At 41.9% G+C, this 22,361-nt stretch overlaps 1 protein-coding gene across 6 annotated transcripts in view; it reads left to right on the top strand.

The window, feature by feature from the left end:
• Nucleotides 1–1,994: 1,994 nt before the first annotated feature.
• Glis3 (GLIS family zinc finger 3) overlaps nucleotides 1,995–22,361 on the top strand; it is a 446,841-nt gene continuing 426,474 nt past the window's right edge. For 2 of the 6 annotated variants that reach the window (XM_048352520.1, XM_048351965.1), the window contains exon 1: nucleotides 1,995–2,535. Coding sequence is in view for 3 of the 6 variants with exons in the window: in XM_048351176.1 (XP_048207133.1) it covers nucleotides 18,124–18,508 (385 nt within the window). In the remaining 3 variants the exon portion in view is untranslated. Of the gene's footprint in view, nucleotides 2,536–12,579; nucleotides 12,611–17,403; nucleotides 17,441–18,025; nucleotides 18,509–22,361 lie in introns of those variants that run through there. The other 4 variants (XM_048351176.1, XM_048350337.1, XM_048349751.1 and 1 more) reach the window with 4 other exon arrangements.

Genomic DNA, 22,361 nt, shown 5'->3' with positions numbered 1-22,361 from the left:
ACTGGGATTGCAGGCCACCACTTTCACACTCCACAGTTGGGTTGAGATGGAATCTCTCTCTCTCTTTCAGTTGTGGGGTTTGAACTCAGGGCCTTGGCACTGTACCTGAGCCTCTTTGTGCTCCAGGCTAGTTCTCTACCACTTGAGCCACAGTGCCACTTCCAGTTTTTGACTGGTTAATTGGAGCTAAGAGTCTCACAGGGACTTTTCTGCCTTGGTTGGCTTCAAATCACAATCCTCCAGCCCCAAGGAGCTAGAATTACAGGTGTGAGCCACTAGCACCTGGCAAGATGGAATCTCTTCAACTCTTTTGCTCTGGGCTGGCCTTGAATAGTGACCTCCCAGTCTCTACCTCCCAAATAACCAGGGTTACAGGCTTGAGCCACATGGCTGAAAAAACTTCTTTTGATGATGTTATTATCTTGGCTAAAGACCCAAGCCTAGTAATGTTCCTACTGAAATACAAGATACATGAAAATTGTCCTTTTGGTTTGGCTTTCTGGGATGCATCTTTCTTAACCCTTCAGAGACTTAATCTCTTTTATTATGTTTTATGGCTTCTCTTTCTTTCTTCTTTTTTAAAAGATTCTTGTTATTTAGCAAGACAGACCTGGGACTCATTATATAGCCCAGGCTGGTCTTGAACTCTTCATCTATCTGGTGCCACCACCACCCTGTGAGGGCTTCCATCTGTATTGTACTGTTTAGTTTTTGGATGTGACTCTATACTTGAGTGAGAACAAAATAGGTGCTATAACTGATGGAATTCTAAGTGTCTCTGGCACCTCATTTATTTCACTCACAAGGAGGAATGATACTCTGACTACACAGAGGCCTGACTGAAGGATATTGTGTTCATTACATATATGGACTCCCAAGCAGGAGGTGGTTACCTTTTTGTGGTAATATATGGAGGATCCAGTAAGAGCAGGCAGGGCATGAACATGCATACCTGTCATCCCAACTACTTGGAAGGTGAGGATAGCGTATGAAGCTAGAACTGCTATGACAAAGTTATTGAGACTCTCCTTCAAGGCCCTGGGTTCAATTCCTAGTTTCTTCTTTTTTTAATCCACCCTTCTGGTGGAAAGTTTTTAAAGGATCTGATCAAATCCATCAGGTTTGGGCTATAGCATAGTTTGAGTGTGAAACTGAAGGAACTGCATTTGAAAAAAGAAAGTTTCATTGTGTAGGTACAATGTGAAGATGTCTGAATTCCTGTTCTTAGCAGCCTATGCTCAGGTTTATGCCATTGCCACACTTCCATTACCTGCCTCTGCTCCCAGTCCATAGCTTGAAAAGATGTCACAGGCATCCTTCCTGATTCACTCCTCCCAGATAACATGCACACCCAATTTTTGGATTGAATCCCATTTGGGCCACGTTTTCACTTTGCAGTTTCTTCTCTTCTCCCTTTTACCACTGGTTTTGTTTTTGAATCTCTTGTTCTTTATGCTTTGACCTCAAATCCTGTGTAAACACTGGCACTTCCATGTTAAAAAAAAAAAAAAAAAGCTTAACAACCAAGTCCTGAAAGTTAGAAAGTCTCTTACTCTCATTTCAGGATTCTGAAGTTCCAGCTCCTTGGTTTACCGGGCCACAGGAGCAAGTGAGTTGAGTGAAATGACGCCCTGAGAAGGGAGACCCAGGCTCCGCCTAGGAATGGTCAGCTTGTTGACCGGGAGCCCGCCCCCAGGCCTCCCCGCCCCCGCTCACTCTCAGGAAGCAGCTGGCTACAGGCCGGGCCCTGGCGGCCGCACATGCATCCACACTCGTCGTCCGGCAGCCTCCCTTCTCCCTCCCTGACTCTCCCCCCTTCCCCTCTGCTTGCAACCGCGTCCACACAGAGCCGCCCGGGCAGCCCAGAGCGCAGCGCGCACGGGCAAGCCACCCGGGGCTGCCCTTCTAGCACCTCGGGTACGCGGCGCAGGCCACCGTCCCGGGCTCGGCTCGCACGGGCGCCACCCCCCCCCCCCCCAAATCGGACTGGGGACTGGGAAGTGGGGGAATCTACCCACAGCAATTAGCTTGCACCCCGATCTTGCTTTTAGACGCATCCCCTTGGCCCGGGGGCGAGGATGAAGCAGACAGGAGAGGCACAAAGTCTCAACTTAACTTTGTAACAACAACAACAACAACAGCAACGTTATTTGTGCGTGTATCTGCGGGCGGCCAGAAGCATGAGCTGATGCTGAGGGTCCGGGCTACCCCCCGCCCCCTCTTTTGCCTCCTCCTTCTCCTCCCCCTGCCGCCGCCACTGCCCTCACTGCCGCCGCGCGCGCGCACACGCACACACACGCACACACACACACACACACACGGCACTTGGGCCGGGTTTCCGCGCGCCGTCCCCGGGCTTGGATGGGAGTTTGATTTCGGAAGGAGGCAGAGCCCGTGAAAGGCGCTGAACGCCTGGAAGCCCCAAGTCCCCAGCGACTCGCCACCGCCGTCCGTCCGCTGTCACTTCTTGCGCTGGCTGACCCCGGCCAAGGAACCCGCACACCGAAGCTTTGTTGTGGAAATCCTAGTTACCTGGTAAGTCGATACCATAGGAACTTTGTTCGCAGGTGAGAAATAAGGCGCTGGTGTGTGTGTGTGTGCAACGGGGGGTTCTAGTTCAGGAAGTAAACTAAGGATTAGAAATACTTTTCCACGCTAGGTGGGTGGCATTCACGCGGGGTGAAGGACACCCGCGTACCCCTCTCACCCCCCCCCCCCACATCGGAGGGTCCTTCAGAGACCCCACGCTTATTTCACTGAGACAGTAGCATTTCAATCAGCAACCAAGCCGGATCGTGGTGTTTGGGCCAGGAGGAGGGAGGTGGAAGGAGACAGCCGGGAAAAGCAGCAAGGTGTTGAAGTTTCGCTTGTCCTAGGAAGGGTTTTTGTGTTGCTTCGAACTACAGTGTTGGGAACCTACACAATCGGGACAAGTTAGAGGACGCTCCAGCAAGGGCAGGGCGCACATCACCCCGGCTTCACACGGAAGGGAAACTTCGGCGAAGTGGTAATGGATGGGGTGTCCTGAGGTCTTTCGCGTACACTCGGGGGGAGGGGGGCTCTAAGTTGCCGTGTCAACTTGCACGTGTTTGTGGAGCTCCGTCAGGAATGTGTTCTGTGCGTGTGTCTCACTTAAGCCAGTGATTCCACTATTCTAGGGATGGAGGTGGGGTGTTCGAGTTGGGGGTTGGTGGTGGATATAGATAAAAAGTTGGGGATCAGGGTGGTGATGGGAGGGGTTCGCCGAGGCTAGAACTAGAACTAACCACGCTTGAGAGTTCGCAGACACTCCGTCCAGACACCCTGGTGTCCCCGCCAGCTTCGTCACCTCGCCTTTACTTTTTTTTTAAATGGGTCCCCGACAAAAATGTCAGGAGTGTTTGGAAAATGTCTCAAGTCTTTTTCAGCAGCCTTGTCCGGCTCGTTCCTGTCCTTACAAATGACCCTGTGTGTATTTTGAAGTCGCTCTTTGGAAAGCCTGAGTGAGCTGCCGGCTGTCCTAGACACACACCTTGCCCCGAGCGACAGTTCCTAGTTACTCACTGGAGCTGACAAGTCACTGGGGGTGGGGGTGGAGGGGGGGGGCGACGACGACGAGGAAGTTACCCTAAAGTGTCTGGAAACCTTAGTACCCGGCGGATTTGTCATCTTACGGATGAATCAGTTAGGTACCTGGACGGAGAAACTTTGAGGGCAAGGTTACTAGTTCCCTAGATCCCGTCCTTAGTCTCGTGGACAGTCCGGGGTGAGGGGTGGTGGCATTTGTCCGGTAGGGATTCGAGGTGGCTTGCGGGAATCTGCTCTCCCGAGGGAGGTGGGCCGGCCGGGCTGCGGCTTCTCCCGGGAGCCGGAGCCGGGCCGGGCCCCGCTGGGCCGGGTTGCGCGAGCTCGTGCGCGCGCGGTCCCGGCCGCCCCGCTGGGTTTCCTAGCGGGAGGTCGGCGGCGCGCACTCAGCCCCCCACTTACTCAGGACTGGGGTTGCACAACAGGAAGCCGGCACGGGTTTGTTTTGTTTTGCTGCGCTCGCTCGCTCACTCGCCGTCTCGGGTGAGGGGCGGAGGCGGGGGGGGGGGGCGGGGTGACGGGTCAGGGGTCTCGGCTGTGTACCCTGAGCTGTGTTGCGTCCCCCTCCGGACCTGCCCCTCGCCCTGCTCTGCTCCTTGGAGACCAGGGGCCAGAGCCTACGACCCCCGAGGGCCATCCTAAGGGGGTAAGGAGCCCAGCCAGCGGAGCTTCCCTCCTCATGTCTTTTTTTTTCTCTTCCCTGTCATCAAAGAATCCCTTGCCCCTTGGGCTCTCTCCAAGGCCCTCGCCATCTGCATACCTCATCCTCCTAGTAGGGCTTCCTGGGAACCACTTGGGCCCACAGCATGGCCCAGGGTAGGAGGTTACTTCCGGAGTTGCGGGGAGCAGCCCCTTGGGGGGCAGGGGGGTGGGCTACACTTCTACAATGATGCCCCCTCCCGTTTTACAGGACAGAGACCTTTGCTCCCTTTCAGCAGTCCCTCCGAATTTGCTTTTAGAGCATAAAGCATCTCCTGAAAGTTGGGGTCCCAGAACTCAGGTTGAGGAGGAGTGGGAAGTTCTGCGGCTCCCCCCATCAGACCAGTTGTGGGACCTGGAAATTCAAGTTTAGACTTGAAGCTAGAGTGGAGTTTGACCAAAGGCACACACCTTTAGAGGTGGTGGTATCCAAGCCTGTAGCACCCAGGACATTCAATTTCAGTTCCTAGTACTCAGAGCATTTCTTGGCCAGAAGAGGAATACAAGGCCAATGCAGTCTCTCCTGCCCCTTCTGAAAAACCCTTCAATGAGTCATGATTTCTTCTTTGGGAGACAGCCAGGTGTCTGCTCACTCTAGATCTTCTCCACTGAACCTCACTATTAAAACAACTCGGGGATGGGAGGGGGGTGGTGTGGCTTACGAAGTTGACGTGTTGGTTTAAATTTTCCTATCCTTTCCTTTCTCCCTCTTCCAAGTTTGCTGGCAAAACAGGTGCAATCTGTAAAAGTTTTGGGAAAAATAGTAGAGATTGTTCCTGAACCTTTGAAGTGATCCAGAGACTGACTGTGCTATTATATGCTACCATTGCAGTGGAGAACCGACTGAGGTTTAAGAGTTATCCTTTACTATAGTTTTCATGTATAAATTGATAGCTTAACTACTTTTTTTTCCCCCCTGGGAGGACTCAGTATTCCTTGAATATTATGAGTAGTTAATTGTGCCTGCCATTCTTTTCCCTTTGGTTCACCTGAGTCCAGTTTGGGGAGAGTATTTTTTTTCTTGAGGTCCCTGTTTCTGTTTCCATCACAATTCCTTGATGAGTCAGGTTAGCAGAGGTTGAATACTTGGGTTTGATAGGTTTTCTTGGGAAGAAATCATTATTCCAAATGGGATTTTGTTTTTAGAAAACGAACTCCAGGGTCTGCCATGGTTAATGAAATTTTTAGGTGGCCAAGGTAGGTTTGGGAAGGTTAAATAACATGAAATTCATGTTTGGTATCACTTCCTGCTTAGTTTATGTGGTAGAAGTAGTGGTTCTGTAGTTTGACAAGAGAGCTCAGCTTTCATCTCCCACCCCCTTGTTTTTTCTTTTCCTGATAGGAAATTAAATTGAGGACATTGTTTCTACTTTTGTTTCTCCCTTATTGTAGTTATTGATCTTTGGAGTGGAGATGCTGATCATCAGTTCTTCTAGCTAATATAAGGAGGAGTACTTTGGAAAGAAGAGAATTCAGGAAGTGGTGTCCTGTGTCCTTTCTCATCCTGGGAGAAGTCATTTCCTGTGGTTTCTGTAATTATTTTCTGTAGAGGATGTTATAAATAAGGTAGCAATACAGGGTTTCACCTCAAAAAATGTTTTGTAGATTCATAGACTTATCAGGGCTGTCAAAGGCACATAGCAAATCTTTGCAAAAACCCTTAGTGCCTTCTCATTCAAGGAACATGAGACATAATACTTTTAGATAAAGTTACTATGTAGTTGGATTTAAGAATCTTGAAAAGTTTCAATATTTCTTAGTCCAAATTTCAGGCAGAGTTGAAACAATAGCCAGTTTACCATTTTTTTTAACTGAGATAAGAAAAATCAAAATACTCCTACAGAAAAACATACCTATTAAGCTTGATGAGTTTTTACAAATTGTACCTGGGTCTAGAAACAATGTTACTTGCAAACCAGAGATCTTTCACCTACTATTCCAGTTTTTGCTTCCCTAAGCTAACCACTGTTCTTCTTGCTGATAGATATGTTAGTTTTGCCTTCTTAAAAAATACAAAGATAATCAAATAGATTATTGAATGTGAGTTTTTGTTGTTTTTGCCCCCATATCATTACTGTTTTTTGTACTTTTATGCCTGTACTGGATCTCCAACTCAGGGTTTGGGCTCTGTCTTTAGGTTTTCCACTCAATACTGGTGCTCTACTACTTGAGCCAAGGCTCCATTTTTGGATTTTGGGTGGTTAATTAGAGGTAAGACTCTCACAGACTTTCCTGGTTGGGTTGGCTTTTAATCTCAATACCTATAGTTCAGCCTGCTGAGTAGTTAAGGATAATAGGTATGAACTACTAAAGGCCTGCTGAAAACTACCTTTGGATAGGTTTAGGGGAGCAGGGAAGGGTTGGGTGCTTTTTCCACCAGGACAAGACTTTAGTAGTAACTGTGTGAGGGCCAGTCCCCCACAGTGAAAGAAGCTGGCTCTCAGGACTGAACCAACTATATTCCTTTTGCAGTAGATACCTAGGATTTTTTTTTATTGTTGTTCACCTCCAGGCCAAGATTGGACAAGAATAATGTGCTTTACCTGGGAGAGTGGAGTAGAATTTCCGAGTTCCTAGTTCCTACTTGGGAAAGGAATGGATGGGGAGAGATAGACTGGAAAGTTTTTTGAGGCTGTGATTCAACTAGTCCCGTAGGTCGCAGGGCACAGGATTGCATGGTCATGAGTGCAGGGATACTCAGGTAATAAATTATAAAAGTGGGATGTAGCTGGGCATGGGGACCTCATGCCTGTAATCCTAGCTACTCAGAAAATTGAGATCTGTGGATTTCAGTTTGAAGCCAGCCTGGGCAGCAAAGTCCAGACTTTAAGCACCATAAGGCCAGAGGTGAAGGTGTGCCTCTCAAGGAACAGCACCCAAGCCCTGAGTTGAAACCCAGTACCAGCACACACAGTTAATACTGTGTTGAAATCTATGTATGATAAACTTATGGTAAAGTGTAAATATAAAAGAGTTAGTGTAATTATAAGGGCAAGGGGGAGAGAAAGAGTTCAAAGATAAATTACACAAAACCTAAAACTTAATGAAATTAGGATTTTGAGAGAGAAAATATAGGTAAATGACCACAGTGCAGTGTATGATAGTCTAAATGTTGAAAGAGAATCATGAAGAATGAAACATTTCATACTTCTTAGGTCTGTTTATGCTAATCATGTGCCCATGCATTTTCTCATTGGCTCTTTCATCATGTTATGAACTGTATGTGATAGTATAATTATCCCCAATTTACAAGTCAGAGACGTGGAGACCAAGAATAGATTGGAAATGGCATAAAGCGGGTATTTAGGGAAGACCTGCAGGGTGAGTAGGATCCGATGTGTGTGTGTGTGTGTGTGTGTGTGTGTGTGACTGTGTGTGACTGTGACACAATTTGCAGAGTCCAGTCATGTTCCACTTTGGGAACAAGATCGAGATTTGTCTGTGAATCATGAAGGCTCTGAGGAGTTGAGGGCAGTCTTGAGATGAAGAATGTTGTTCTTGTCTGACCTGGTCAAGATCATGAAAAGCTGCACACCCCTTCAGGGCCAGAAAGTCTTGGTGAACTGTAGATGGACAGATAGGGTCACAGCATAAGATCTAACCCTGATAAAGCCATCAAACTTGCTGAACATCTGTGGTTTCTGTAGTTCAGAGCCACAACTATAAAGAACCATTTCTTTGCCACCTAAGCACTGTACACAGAAAGCCAACCAGATGCCAGGGCTCAGGATAATTTTTTTAAAATTATTCTTGTGTGTGAAAAACTAGATGAATGTTTTCCCAACCTTTTTCAGCATGACCAATAGGTTCCACTTCAGTCTGCAACTTGGCTGAGTCATTCATGAAGGTTAACGTTTTTTTTTTTAATAAATATGTTGTCATGTTGGTTAAGAGCCTAGTCATTGTTGTGGACATTCATATTTCTCCACTGATGTCACTGAACATAATTTAACTTGTATAAAACTTCTGTCTACTAACAGCTAAAAATAGTTGCGTTGGTCACTTTTAAGCAATAACTACTACACTGAAGGAAAGAAATCACTCAATTCACTTGAGTGTTAGGGATGTTTTAATGTGCTTGCATATTTATTCTGAGTGATACATTTTCTTTCTAGAACCTTCTATAGGTCGATATTTATTACCCCTTTGGGTGGATTGTGATTTTTTTATGCTTGTAAACAGCTAATCACATGGACTAAGTAATAGGTTGCTGTATATGACCAAATGATTTTTTTCATTATACCGTAATTTACTACCTATATAGCTATTTTTGTGAGGATATATATTGAATTCAGGGCCTGGTGCTGTCACTCAGCTGTCTTAATTAAGGCCACTAGTGCCACAGCTCCACTTTTGGCTCTTTTATTTTTTTTTTGGCTGCTTAATTGGAGAGAAGATTCTTAGAAACTTTCCTGCCTGGGCTGCCTGTGAACCATTATCTTCAGATCTCAGCCTCCTGAGTAGTTAGGATCACAGGCATGAGCCTGGCCTGTATGATTTTTTTTTAAAAAGGAAAATCTCCTTTATATTTTTGAAGAAGCCCTTGTGTCTCCTCATGCCATATGGTGCTCGCTCTCTCTCTCTCTCCTCTCTCACTCTCTCTTTTTCTCCCTCTCCCTCTCTGCAATTCAGGTAATTAATTCAGTGGTGACATCATAGGGAATGTGTTCATTTTTCCATTTCAAATACTTCATCTCAGGGTCTCACGGCTAACTTATATTAAGAACACATTTTTTTGGGGGGGTGGAGCTCCTCAGTTCTCAAAGTCTGAATTGTGTTCATTTCAACTTCTGTTTCTTCTGCATTGTAAGAGCACAGTTTAGTTTCCCTAGAGGGTCACCCTCCCTTTGCAGTGAGGAAGACCTAAAATTTGTTCATCATTTTTACGTTGATTCTCCATGTGGATTACTTATTACTCATTAGGCCCAATTTCTCAATCTGTGACTGTTGAATCAAAAGCACAGTATAACAGGGGTAGGAATCTGTCTTTGAATTCATTAGCCTTTATTTTTCATACAACTAAAAATGTCAGACTTCTCTTAGATATTTTTCTTCATTTTAGCTATAGTCTGGCACTTATTTTACTTTGGTTGTTCAACTCTGTCTATATCCATAGATGTTCATTGTAGGCATGTGGGTAAATAGTCTAAATGCTTTTGTAATGGTGTCATTTAATCTGTTTTTGCGATGACCCACCATAGGATGTACTTTTTATTCTATTCAGAACACACCATCTCCATAAAAACACACAGATATGTATACACACAAATAGCTGAGTAAAACTACTTGATCATTTATATGATGTCAAGTATATGACCATTTTCTGTACTCTGGTAGTTCCTATTTTTATAATTTATTACATTTAGTTAAAAACATTTTCCCTCTTGAGCCATTGGTTTCATTGGTTACAAATTGTTTGCAACCCAATTGATAACCATTGCTTTAGAAAGACAACTTCATTAAACGTAGGTCCAGGAATTTAGTCTTATTCAGACCTGAAGTTGGCTAAAGTATACCAAGTTGACTCTGATTTTGCATGATTTCTTTTTGTTGACCAAGAAACTCTCTATCTCTTATGTCTTGCCATTTTTGGTAGGGTCACGGATTTTTAGACTTTTCTGTAGTCACTGATGAGTTAATGCCTGAGGTAAAGTAAATGCAATACTTTGTAAGTAGTTATTGCTAAAACGTGACATTCAGTAAAGTAGGAGGCTATGTGGGTTATATAGATGTCCTAAAAGTATGGGAAATAGGTTCTAAGGAAGGTTATTAAACTGATGATATCACCTTCCAGCTATATTTTCCTGTAGTTTCTGAATTTCTTTAAACAGTCTATAATCACTGTCATTGTGTGTAAAGTTCCTAATGTTGCTGTGTAAGTTAAGATTGGCTAACTGGAATGCATTTCTGAGTTAGACTTGGTCATTACTTATTTTCTCTATCCCCTTTATCTTCTTCCTTCCCCTCTTTCTTTTGTCCTCTCCATTTTTACTAACCAGATTGTGAATATCATAACTATAATTTTAAATTTTGGTTCTGCCAGTTATTTGACACCATATACTTGGGGAAGAATTATTTTCATCTTAGAGAAACTTTTATGAAATGCAAAAATAAAATTGTTAAAATGGACTCACTGGACATTATGTTGAAAATGAGCTATACAACTTGTGAGTGGGATTGGAGGGAAAATCTGGGAGAGAATGGGGGAAGGGGTGACATTGTCCAAGAAGAAGTGTCTTCATTATTTGGCTTATGTAACTGTACATCACTTTTGTAATAACAATAAAACAATTATAAATGTTGAAGTTCATCTATCTCTAATTAGATTTAGCCACAGATAAATGAAAGTCAGGGTTACATGCGGTGGAAACTATAATGTTCACTGTATTATCTTTTCTTAGAAGTCTTTTGAAGACTGATCTGTAATCTCCGGGGCGAACACTAATTTGTCTTATTTTTTAATTAGTGTAACAACTCTCTGATTTTATTTTACTGTTGATTATATTGCTTGAGTAACATCTGTATATGTTAGTGTTCAGAATAAATATTTCAATATTTACAATTACCAATGTGAGACCTTGAGAATACTGAGGTGAAAATCTCTACACATTCTAGTTATTGGGTGGAATCTTTATTTTGAGATCCATTTTTAAAATACAATTTGATTGATGTACAGAGTTGTAGTTACTGTTTCATAAGTCAGGTAATGAGTGTACTTCCTTTTTTTTTTGCTCATCATAGGGCTTGAACTCAGGGTCTAGGCACACTGCCCCGAGCTCTTTTTCTCAAGGCTAGTGCTCTGCCACTTTGAGCCATAGCTCCATTTCCAGTTTTTGAATGGTTAATTGGAGATAGGAGTCTCTGTCCAGGCTGGCTTTGAACTTTCATCTTCAGATCTCAGCCTCCTGAGTAGCTAGGATGACAGACATGAGCTACTAGTGCCTGGCCAAGAGTACATTTCTTTTTGGACAAAGTCTCCCTTTCCTTTGCTTTCCCTCACCCTTCCCCTCATCCTTGCTCACAAATCAGGATAGTTCATTTTCTACAGTATCTTTTGAGCACCATGACTGCATTTGTTCACTCTTCTTCCTTCCATTTCTGTGCCCCACCTTGCCCCCTCTCCAATGACAGAAAAAGAACAAACAAAACAAAAAGCGAAAACATATATCCTCACCACCAACAAAACCCATGTTTCCATTTCCCATAGAATTTGTTTCATAAGTAGCAATTTAGATATTTAGAGGTGTTGTGCTTTTGAGTATGAGTAAAACCTTTTTAAATTTCTGCCCTACATCTTAATAATGATGAGTTAACTGTTTTGTAATATCTTCTCTTACCAATTCTCAGAATTGGTCAGTTTCACTAGATAAAGTTATGAACTCAGAGAAACGATTAACTGTACCTTGTTGTGGGTTAACTTACTATGATATGAGTGTCCAGTTTCAATTTAGACAAATGATGTTGTGTATATTCAATATTCAATACATTTCCTCCATAATATTCTCCAGTGTCCCAGGCACATGTTTGCACTTTCCTCTTGTTAAAATTGCAGACAAGAATAATTTTGATTTATTGGTGACATCTAATATAGCTGTGTTTATATTGTTGCCAATAAAATGCCTTACATGATTGGTTTTTGTTTATACAATCTTTTCTGAGGAGGCAATCACCTGTGTTAGGACAAGGTACATCCTGCTTATTAAAATGAACTCTTGGGATCTAAGAACATTCAGCTCTATCTGTCCTTGATTGAATTGCAAAATGTGCTTCACACTGCAGCTGTGCATGCCAATAACTTACAGTATCTATCAATAGGCTTTTCATTTCTATCTTCTGCCTACAAAAGTTTTAACAGGAGAAGCTCCTACTATGAATGATCGAGGCAGAGAGGTTGAAAAGGCAGTGCTAATGAAATTATGCAATCATTAACTTGAAGGGGCAAAATGAAAAGAATCAATAAGAACTCTATTTTAGATGGCTTAGGCATACGTATGTGAAACAGAAGTAGTTTGCTCCCTGACTGGTAGATTGGGTCTCTCATTATCAAGATTTTTCTGGGCAGGATGCGAAATGCTCCTGACAGAAGGAATGGAAAATGTAACAAAGGCTAAATGTAGCCTAAGGAAATGAAATGATGTATGAAAATTAATAATTAACTGGCTCATCAGATGAATTATGACTCTAGATGAGTCTATTAATGATATTTACTAAGAAAGGGCCTTCGGCTGTAAATAGACATTATGGAAATTGTGTTTTTGGAATTGTCTTGAATGGATGAGTTAACATTGCTTTCATTTGTTTAATCTCTTAATCCAGGAGGAGCAGTGCCTGGAGCCTTGGGTAAAAGGTAGAGCCATGATTTTAGGTTTTGATGAAAGTCAAGCTTTTCCAGAAAACTAGTGGAATTATTAAATGTGTTTGTGCCTTAGTTTCCTTTCAGGTTAAGTCATTTCCTCTCTGACTTGATTTACAGGCGTGTGTTTTAAGAGTTTGAAAGCAGTCAGAAGGAAAAATTTATTAATTCTGGTGTTGATTCATTAGAATGAACAATTTCATTGTGAACCATCAAAAATCTAAATATGCCCATGTGTTAGATCCACAATACCTTGAGTTCTTAAATTTGGGTGCTCTTCTCCCACTTTCTCCTCTCTCCTTTCCTCCCCTTCTTCCCCTCCCCTCTTCCCTTCTCTTCTTCCCTTTTTTTTTTCTTTTTTGTTACTGGTTGCCATGGGTAAAATAGTTGGGTGAAAGACAAGAGAAAAGGCTGGAGAATTTAATCAAGCTTTTCAATATAAACAGGCTCTTTCAATAGAATTCTACCAGCAATACTGGTTGGTTGTGAATTTACTTTTATGCTAAAGTGCAAATTTAATCCTAAATTTATTTTTCCTGACTAATGCTGTCTTTGCACATGCTGACAGGAGAGTCCTCTTATTTGCTCTTGTTTTGATGGAACCTAGTGGAAGGTGCAATTATTTTTGTTTCCAGTTCTGCCCAACTCTCGTATACTGAAGTACCATATTTACAGAATCTGCTATTCGTTTTCAATTATATGAGCATTTTTAATAGTTGTCCTGATTTAAATTATCTGGAATAACAAAATGTTAAGAGACCAAAGTGATTTAATAGGTTCAACCATCTCACCCTTTTATGGGTGAAAAACTGAGTCCAGAAAAATTGGGAATAATTTGCCATAAGTAGAACTTGGATATCTTTTGTTGTTGTTGTTGTTGTTGGTTGTGGGGCTAAAACTTGGCCTGGGCATGCTGTTCCTGAACCTCTTTGTGCATAAGGCTAGCATTATACCACTTGAGCCAAAGTGGTTAGAGATAAGAATCTCATGGAGACTTTTCTGCCCAGGCTGGCTTAGAACCTTTATCCTTAGATCTCAGCCTCCCGAGTAGCTAGGATTACAGGCATGAGCCACCTTTGTCAGGCAGATATCTTGACCTAGGGCTTGACTAAATTGTGTCAAAATACAAGTAAGCAATATTAATTTTTTTACCTCTAGTATCTAACACTTGAAAAATTGGCACAATTAATGTGAAAACTGGATTTTAGGCATTTTTTTTCACAGAGTTTTCTTTTGTTTTTGTTTCAAGTTTGTTTTTCTCTGCTCACAAACCATTGACCTATTGGTCTGCCTTTCTGTCTTTTCCTCCCTTCCTTCCTGTCTCCCTGTCTCTCTCTATTTCAGTCTCTGTCCCTCTCTATTTCACTGTCTTTGTCTCTGTCTCTCTCTCCTTCCATTCTTGTCTTGGGGCTTGAATTCAGGGCCTGGGTACTGTCCATGTTCCTTCTAGCTTTGAATCTCGATCCTCAGCTCTCAGCCTTTTGAGTAGCTAGTATTACAGGGGGCTTGAACTCAGGGCCTGGGCACTGTCCCTGAGCTTCTTTTGCTCAAGGCTAGCGCTCTACCCTTTGAAGTACAACACAACTTCTGGCTTCTGTTTATGTGGTACTGAGGAATTGAACCCAGGGCTTCATGCATGCTAGGTAAGCATTCTACCACTAAGCCACATTCCCAGCCCATAGTTTTTCATTATAGCATTAATCACTTTGCTGCTTTCTTAGTAATAAAAGTTCAGTGCATTTTTTCTTTTTGCCAGTCCTGGTGCTTGGGACTTAGGGCCTGAGCAATGTCCCTGGCTTTTTTGTTGTTGTTGTTGTTGTTCAAGGTTAGCACTCTACCGCTTGAGCCACAGCTCCACTTTTGGCTTATCTGTTTATGTGGTGCTGAGGAATCGAACCCAGGGCTTCATGCATGCAAGGCAAGCACTCTACCACTAACATATCCCCAGCCCAGTTCAGTGCATTTTGTTGTTTTTACTTTCAATCTAAAGCTCTTTAAAACAGAACTAAAATTTGTTAAAAAGCAAAACAAAACACAGTGCAAGATCACTAAGTGTGTCTGATAATTTAGTCCTTAGTTATCTTTCCTTCTTGCAGATTGACCTCCTTAATGATCTAGCCTAATACTAAATACTCACTTAATCCAGAGTTCTGATGAGAATTCCTTTTTGTTTATGATGTTGATGCCCAAAATAACTCTCTTATTTTGAAAAACTCAGAAATGGGTACAGTCTGTCAATCTGCAGACACTGTCACTTTTGAGCCATAGTCCTAGTGACTCATTTCCAGTCAAGTTAGACTTATTCATTTTCAAAAAATTGCCAATAGGGACATATTTCTTTGCTTTCTCTCTTTTTTGGTGGGTACTGAATAAGTGCTTTCTTCTGCATGGTTCAGAGAACTCAGAAGACACCATTTTATCAGTGAGTGGAAAAATAGATGGCCAATTTTCTGTGGCAAAGCAGAGACATTAAGTGATTTTATTGAATGAATGAATCAGCAGACTGGCTGGTAACACACTTGAGTTCTTCTACATACACAACAGAAAAGGCATTAGATTGTTTGCAGTGGTGGTGTTATATGTGTGGGATCAGGCTTACAATAGGTTTAGTACCAAAGTCTATATTTAAAAGATTATTGTAATGGTGATGTACAGAGGGGGTATGGTTACGTAAGTCAAGTATGGAGTACATTTCTTTTTGAACAGTGTCATCCCTTCCCTCATTTCCTCCAAAATTTTCCCTCCCAGCCCTCCACCCCAGGTTTTATAGTTCTAGTGAATATCACTGCTGCATTTGTTCACTATTTGTTCCTCTATTGCTGTGCTTCCCCTTCCTCAAATCAGATAAACTTACATACAAGACAAAAGGCCCGGAAATCCAAAACAGCAACGAAAGGGGAAAAACAAAAAAAATCCCACAAAAAGTAAAATAAAATTGTTTGTTTCCATTTCTTGGAGTTCACTTTAATAAACATCATTTTATATGATTGTATGCACATAGCTATTGAGCCCTTTTGGTCCTCTCCTAAGAATATCCTTCTTTGGTCTCACTGTGTGAATGTTTATACTTCTGTTTAATTTATAATGTACAAGTGTACTCTTTTGTCTTTTACTATCCATTGGTGTTACTTGTATATTTATAGGTATATTCTAATTGTTACAAATGGGGGAAACTATGTAGCCGAGATTTCTTTGGATCTGACTGCATTGTATTAAGTGAAGTAAGGTCTATATATCATATTGCTCTATAAGAAAAGTTCAGCCATGCATGTTTGGATGACTTGGAATTTCTTGTCCATTCATGGGGAGGGGACTGTAATGGTGAGAAGGCTAGTCCAGAGATAGTTGATATAAATAATGACTGAGGGTCTTTTAGGACTAGAAAATGTGACATTGTTATATACCACAGATTGATAGAATCCTTAGCAAAACAGAGAGTTGGAAAAAATGAAGACAACATTTTGAATTTTCTGTTATTAAATTACCTTTTTGTGTGTGTGCCAGTCCTAGGGCTTGAACTCAGATCCTGAGTGCTATTCCTAAGCTTTTTTGCTCAAGTTTAGCACCCTACCATCTGAGCCACAGCTCAACTTCTGGCTTTTTTGGTGCTTAATTGGAGATGAGAATCTAATGGACTTTTCCTGCCTAGGCTGGCTTTGAACCACTATTCTCAGATCTCAACCTCCCAGGTAGCTAGGTTTATTGGTGTGAATCACATACAAAACTTATCGGAAGGCACAGTGAATGCATGACTTGCAGTATTAGTCGTTTGGATTTCCTAAAATGATAAGAAAATTCTCCATAAAATTTTTTCCTTGTCTTCATAGTTTTTCCTCTGATGATTTATGAGTCATTTATTTTGGAATTCAATATTTGTCTAAGACCTTAAAAGTGGATCATATGGAAAAAGTAGGACTAAGCCCATTGGGAATATTTGAATGCTACTACTCTGTGCTGCATCCTTATTGCCTGTGTTTAGTCAGCTTTGGCTTCTTTCCATGACTATCAGGTCTCTATCCAAGAGAGACTGTGGATGTATTTATTATACGTTTGGAGTAGTGGTCTTGCTATAGCATGCTACTTCATTGTACGACTTTAGGTAAGAGAGGAAGGAGCCTCCTTTCATCATTTAGTATCCTGGAGTTGTGACTTAAGTGCTTGTGGATAGGCGATGGTGTCCTGTGGTCCAGCCAGTACTTCTCTTGGAGGTTTCTTCTGTAGGAAACTTCATGAGAGTATGGTTAATGAGCAATGTGATGTCTTATCCTGTGAAAACATGGAATAGCTCACTTTTTAAAGATCTATTCTGTGTGTCAGACATTAACCTTCTTCTTTTTCTGTGACCTTAACAAAAGCTAGAATATTGGCCATGTTGACTCTGTTTACATATTTGTAACTCAGTGTCAGTATGGAATTGACACTCTAAGGTTACTGAGGACATTTAACTATAAAGATAGATTACTTCCATGCACTGCTGGCTCAAGCTTGTCATCATAGCTACTTAGGAGGCTGAGATTTGAGGATTTCAGGTTAAAGCCAGCTCAGGCAAGAAAGTCTCTGAGACTCTTACCTCCAATTAACTACCAGAAAACTGGAACAGAGCTGTGGCTTCAAGTGGTAGAGTGCTAGCCTTGAGCAAAAAGAGCTTAGGAATAGTGCTTAGGCCATGAATTCAAGCCCCATGACTGACAAAAAAAATAATAATAAATATATTATTTAATTCTTTGTAATCTTTCTAAACCTTGAGTTGTGTTTTCTTTTCTTTTCTTTTCTTTTCGTAAATCTAGGGTTGTGAAAAGATTTCCATTAGAGTGAAAATCAGAGGTGAGTTAATACCCCCTTCTCCCCCCCATTATCTTTTTGTTTTAATAATTACTTATTTATTGTCAAAGTGGTGTACAGAGGGATTACAGTTTCATCCTCCATTATCGTTATCTTGTTTAGAAGCCAAACTTGTTTTGTGCATGTTTACTGGGACTTTGAAAGATTAGTCTCACAGCTCATGAAAGTTGGGGGTTTGGAGTTTTGGGGTTTCTCAAGACCCACTGTAGAAAGAATGAACTAGTGTTGACAGATATTTTAGGAAGTGAAATAGTTTTGTTTTGTAAGCTGGCACTGGTAGATTGGTAGCAGTAGCCAAGAGCACTATATTGAGAAGGGCTCAGTGTCAAGCAAAACAATGCAGCGATCCATTATCCATGTCTACTGTGAATGCAGTAGGGAGAGTACTTGCCAGTAAGCTGAGTATTTGATGACCTTGTTCTATATAAAAGGCCATTTAGCTAACTACAACTGCTTCTTTTCTTCCTGGTATGAAAGAAAACTCATTATATGAGTTGAAAACTCACTCACTATACCTCCTTTTCATTTTTTACTTTTAAAATGCCTGCATTTATTTTTTTTAAACAGGCTTAGAACCCACACCATGGATAACTTATTGGACTTTGCCTGAAAGGAGTCATTAGTGCCACTGCATATTTGATCATCCTGGCTGCAGGTTTTTCAGAATGAATGGAAGGTCATGCAGCATGAGTCTCCACCGGACCCCAGGAACTCAGGGGCCTGGGATGGTCAGTGGCCAGCATATTCCTCCCATCCGAGCCCATTCAGGGACTCCTGGTCCTTTATCCTATGGCAGCACACCAAGTCCCGCGCTTGGAAGCCTTGCTAGCAACTTCCATCTCAAGATGTCCTCGGGAGGAGGGATGGCTCTTCAGAACAACATGGCTGAGAGCCCCATCCATCTACCTGCCCTGAGCCCCAGGCGACAAGTGCTCACCAATGGGAAACCACGATTCCAGGTCACTCAGGCTGGAGGCATGTCAGGGTCATACACTCTAAAGCCAAAGCAGCAAGAGTTTGGAAGTCCTTTTCCTCCAAATCCTGGGAAAGGTAGGATTATATTTCTGGGATCCTGTAAAAGTGGGAACCGTTTTCGTTTTTTTTTTAACCTTTGTCAGCAGATGCTATAGAAAAAAAATTAAATAGCAGGGTCAAGGTTCATGGTCTTGGACATGAGAGTGGGTCTTGCCAAATGTCATATTTGTCCAAAAAGGTGTGTGGCAGTTTGGTGGTCAGTGAAAGAGTGTGGCAGGTAAGACAGAAAGATCAGACCTGGGGAGGCAGAGATGATAATAGTTGCAGAAGAACACAAGCAGATTTTGAAAGGTCGCTCCTCTCCTGTGGACACTAAGCTCTTCCTGACTCACTGGGGAGTTGATTTTACAGGTCATCAACGCAGGAGATGAATAGAACTGCCATTTATACTCATATTAGAAGTACTAGAAGAATGATGGCGTTTGGAAAGGAAAGGATAAGAAAAGGAAGATATTAACCAACAAAATGAAGAATCGGTCATGTAAATGGGATTATTATTTTAGGAGTGAAACCTAGCATTTTTATAATGTAGTTAGTAAGAACAGAGAAATGAGCTGAAAGAGAAAAGGACATAACTTTTTTTTTTTCCAGTACAGGGGATTGAACCTGAGCCTTGCACAGTAGAGGCCAGAGCTCTACTATGGAGCTACCTCCCCAGCAAGGAAAATGAAAAGATGCATTTTGTAGTTAGGGGAACTAGAAACCTGGTTAATACGACTTGTAGAGAAAATGTGATTTTAACCCAGTAATGTTTGATTGGCCATATATTTTAACTTAAAGAATAATTATTGTAGAATAACAAACTATTTGAATGATACTGTATTGAAGCTGATGTTCACTTGCTGAAATTATATTGCACTTTGTGTCTGTGTTGAGACTAGAAAGAGAAAGAAAGAGCCTAAGTCTCTTGTAAAGTAGAACTTCGTTATGTAAAAGAACACACTCATATAGTCCTTAAGGTAGCTTGTTTTTGGTGGTACTGGGGTTTCAACCTGGGACTATATACTTAAGGCACACCTCTAAGATTTATTGCTCTGTTCTTGTTGTTTGTGCTGGTCCTGGGGCTTGAACTCAAGACCTGAGCATTGCCTCTAGGCTTTTTATTTTTGCTCAAGGTTAGTGCTCTATTACTTGAGCCACATCTCCACTTCTGGCTTTTTTTTTTTTTTTGTCGCTTAATCTCCCGGACTTTCCTGCATAGGCTGGCTTGGAACCTCCAGATCTCAGTCTCCTGAGTGGCTAGGATTACAGGCCTGAGCCACTGGTGCCTGGCTGCTCTAGTTATTTTTGAGATAGCATCCCACTTTTTACACCCCCCGCCCAGGCCTGTTTGTATCACATTTTTCTATTTGTGATTCCCACAGTAGCTAGGATAGTAGGCAGATGCCATGAGTACCAGATTTTTAAGGTATCTAATCAGCCTTCTATGTTTATATGAAAAGTGCTTATATTATTAAGCAGAATTACTAGCAGCCATCCAAATATCCAGCCATCCAATTAATTAGGATGAATAATGCTTTGTATCAGGCAAGTAGAGTTATTCACTGTCATTCTGTGTATGGAGCTGGTATAAATGGAGAGTTGTTTCTTTTTTGTTTAAACACTTAGCCTATATGAAGTTAAAATTTTTCTTTTCCTTTTCTTCTTTTTTATTCATTTACATTTGCCTTAGGTTTGGCGTTAGGTTGTTTTATTTCTTAGAGTTATTGGTGTTTAATATAGGAAAAGATTTCCCTGAGAGCTATAGCCCCAAATCATTCTGTTGTTGTTGCTGTGTTCATGTTCATCTCAAAGTTGGGGGTTCAAATTTTGAGGAGGCTATACCCAGTAAAATCTTTTAGCTCATGCCTTCCAAGTGAACTATAGATTTGCTTGTGTTTGCAAATCTGACTGATTTGCAGTTATAATATTAATAACTTGAATTTGTTGTTTCATCACCTAGCATGTGTCATGCAGAGTGTTGAATGTTCTCCAATACATTATCTCAGTCGTCACTGTAGCCCCTGGGTTCTTCTCTGTGGTTGATTAACTGTTAAGGGAACTAAGATCTAGAAGGAATAAGAAACTTCCAGATAGTAGCCAAGTACAGTTTGGAAATATTACTTTGATGGTAATTAGAAGTGGCTATAATTATAATCACGCTTAAAAATATGGTTCAGATACTTAAGTGAACTCTTAGGGCCAGTACACTTTGGAATGTTTAAGAAAAGTGGGACTGCTTCCTGATTCTCCCATGGTTGTTTGGCTCCTAGCTCAGCTTGCTCACTCACACTGCTTGACTCTGGACTTGCATGGTTGGGACTTGCCTAGCACAGATAAGGAGCTGAAGACACTGTGTTTATTCCTCTCAGTCGAATGTATACCTTGGTGTTACCATCAGGAGTGGGTGATACCAGAAGTGGCTACAGGTGTTTTTCACAGAGCTCAGCCAGGAATGGTAACTCAAGCCTGTGATCTGATCTTAGCCACATGAGAGGAAGACGTTGAGGAATGGCAGTTTGAGGCCAGTGAGAGCATAAAAGAAGCTTGCAAGATTTCATTCCAACCATTGGCTGGGTACAGTGGCACATGGGTGTTGTCTCCAGCAACATGGGGGGAAGTACAAGTAGGAAAATCACATCTCAGCTGGCCTGGGCATAAAAGTCTACCTCAAAAACAAATAATATAAAAAAGGGGCTGGAAGCATAACACAAGTGGTAGTATGCCTGTTTAGCAAGTGCAAGGCTCTGAGATTAATTGCCAGTACTAAAAAAACAAACAAATATGTTTGTTTGAAACCAGGCTAAGTGGTAAAGGGGTTTTGATTTGTAATCTTAGCTACTGGGGGTACAGAAAACAAGAGGAACTTAGTTCAAAGTCAAAAAGTTAGAGAGACTCCATTTCAACCAATAGGTTGGGTGTGATGGTAGATGCCTGTATACCATCTTTCTGACAGAACTAGAAGTATGGTTTTAACTAACTGGGTAAAAGTACAAGATTCTATGGTAGATGCCTGTATACCATCTTTCTGACAGAACTAGAAGTATGGTTTTAACTAACTGGGTAAAAGCACAAGATTCTATTAAAAAATAAGGCAAAAAAGGGCTCTGCGCATGGCTCAAGTGGTAGAGTAGGTAGTAGCAAGTGAATTACTGTGTGTTCAAACCCCAGAAAACTCACCTACTCAAAGTGTTGTTGGTTGACAATTTTTAAATTAAGCCAATAACTGATGATGTGGGACTGTTTGAACTTCATCTAATTATTTACTCAACAAATACTTGCTGAACATAATATAACAGAGCCACTGTTCTGGTGATACGTTAGCCAATGAAACCCAGTCCTTGCCCTTGGGGTGTTGGAGAATTCAGATAAATATATGTGCAGTTAGCACATAAAGCATCACAATTGCTCCTGTGATAGGGAGAAACTGAGGGTAACATGACAACCTTTTGACAGGTTTTTTTCTCCACATTGCTTGCCAGGTTGAATCTCATAGGAGATTAGAACATCTCAGGAGTGATGCTCAGCCTTGCTGTTGTGCAGACTGCATATCCTGTGTTGTACCTAGCACCTGTGATTATGAGAGGCTGTTTCAAACTTGCTCTGAATACGGTGGAAAGCACATTCACAACCTGGAGGGGAGAGATTGGGGGCATTTAATAAACTTGCTTCAGGCCTGGCTCCATGTGGGTTTGGTGTTCAGACACAGCTTGAAGAGATAAAGCTGGAGAGAAAAAAAGTAGTAGGTAGATAAAGAAACACGAATGATCGGCCCAGGAACTCAACCCTGTCATGAGGGCATGGGTTGAATGTGTAACCCCTCTCTCTCTCTCTTGCTCGCTTGCTTTCTCTCTCTCTCTCTCTCTCTCTCTCTCTCTCTCTCTCTCTC

Source organism: Perognathus longimembris, chromosome 1 (assembly GCF_023159225.1).
Source record: "Perognathus longimembris pacificus isolate PPM17 chromosome 1, ASM2315922v1, whole genome shotgun sequence".
Lineage (NCBI taxonomy): Eukaryota > Metazoa > Chordata > Mammalia > Rodentia > Heteromyidae > Perognathus > Perognathus longimembris.
This window is presented reverse-complemented; position numbering and strand designations above follow the sequence as displayed.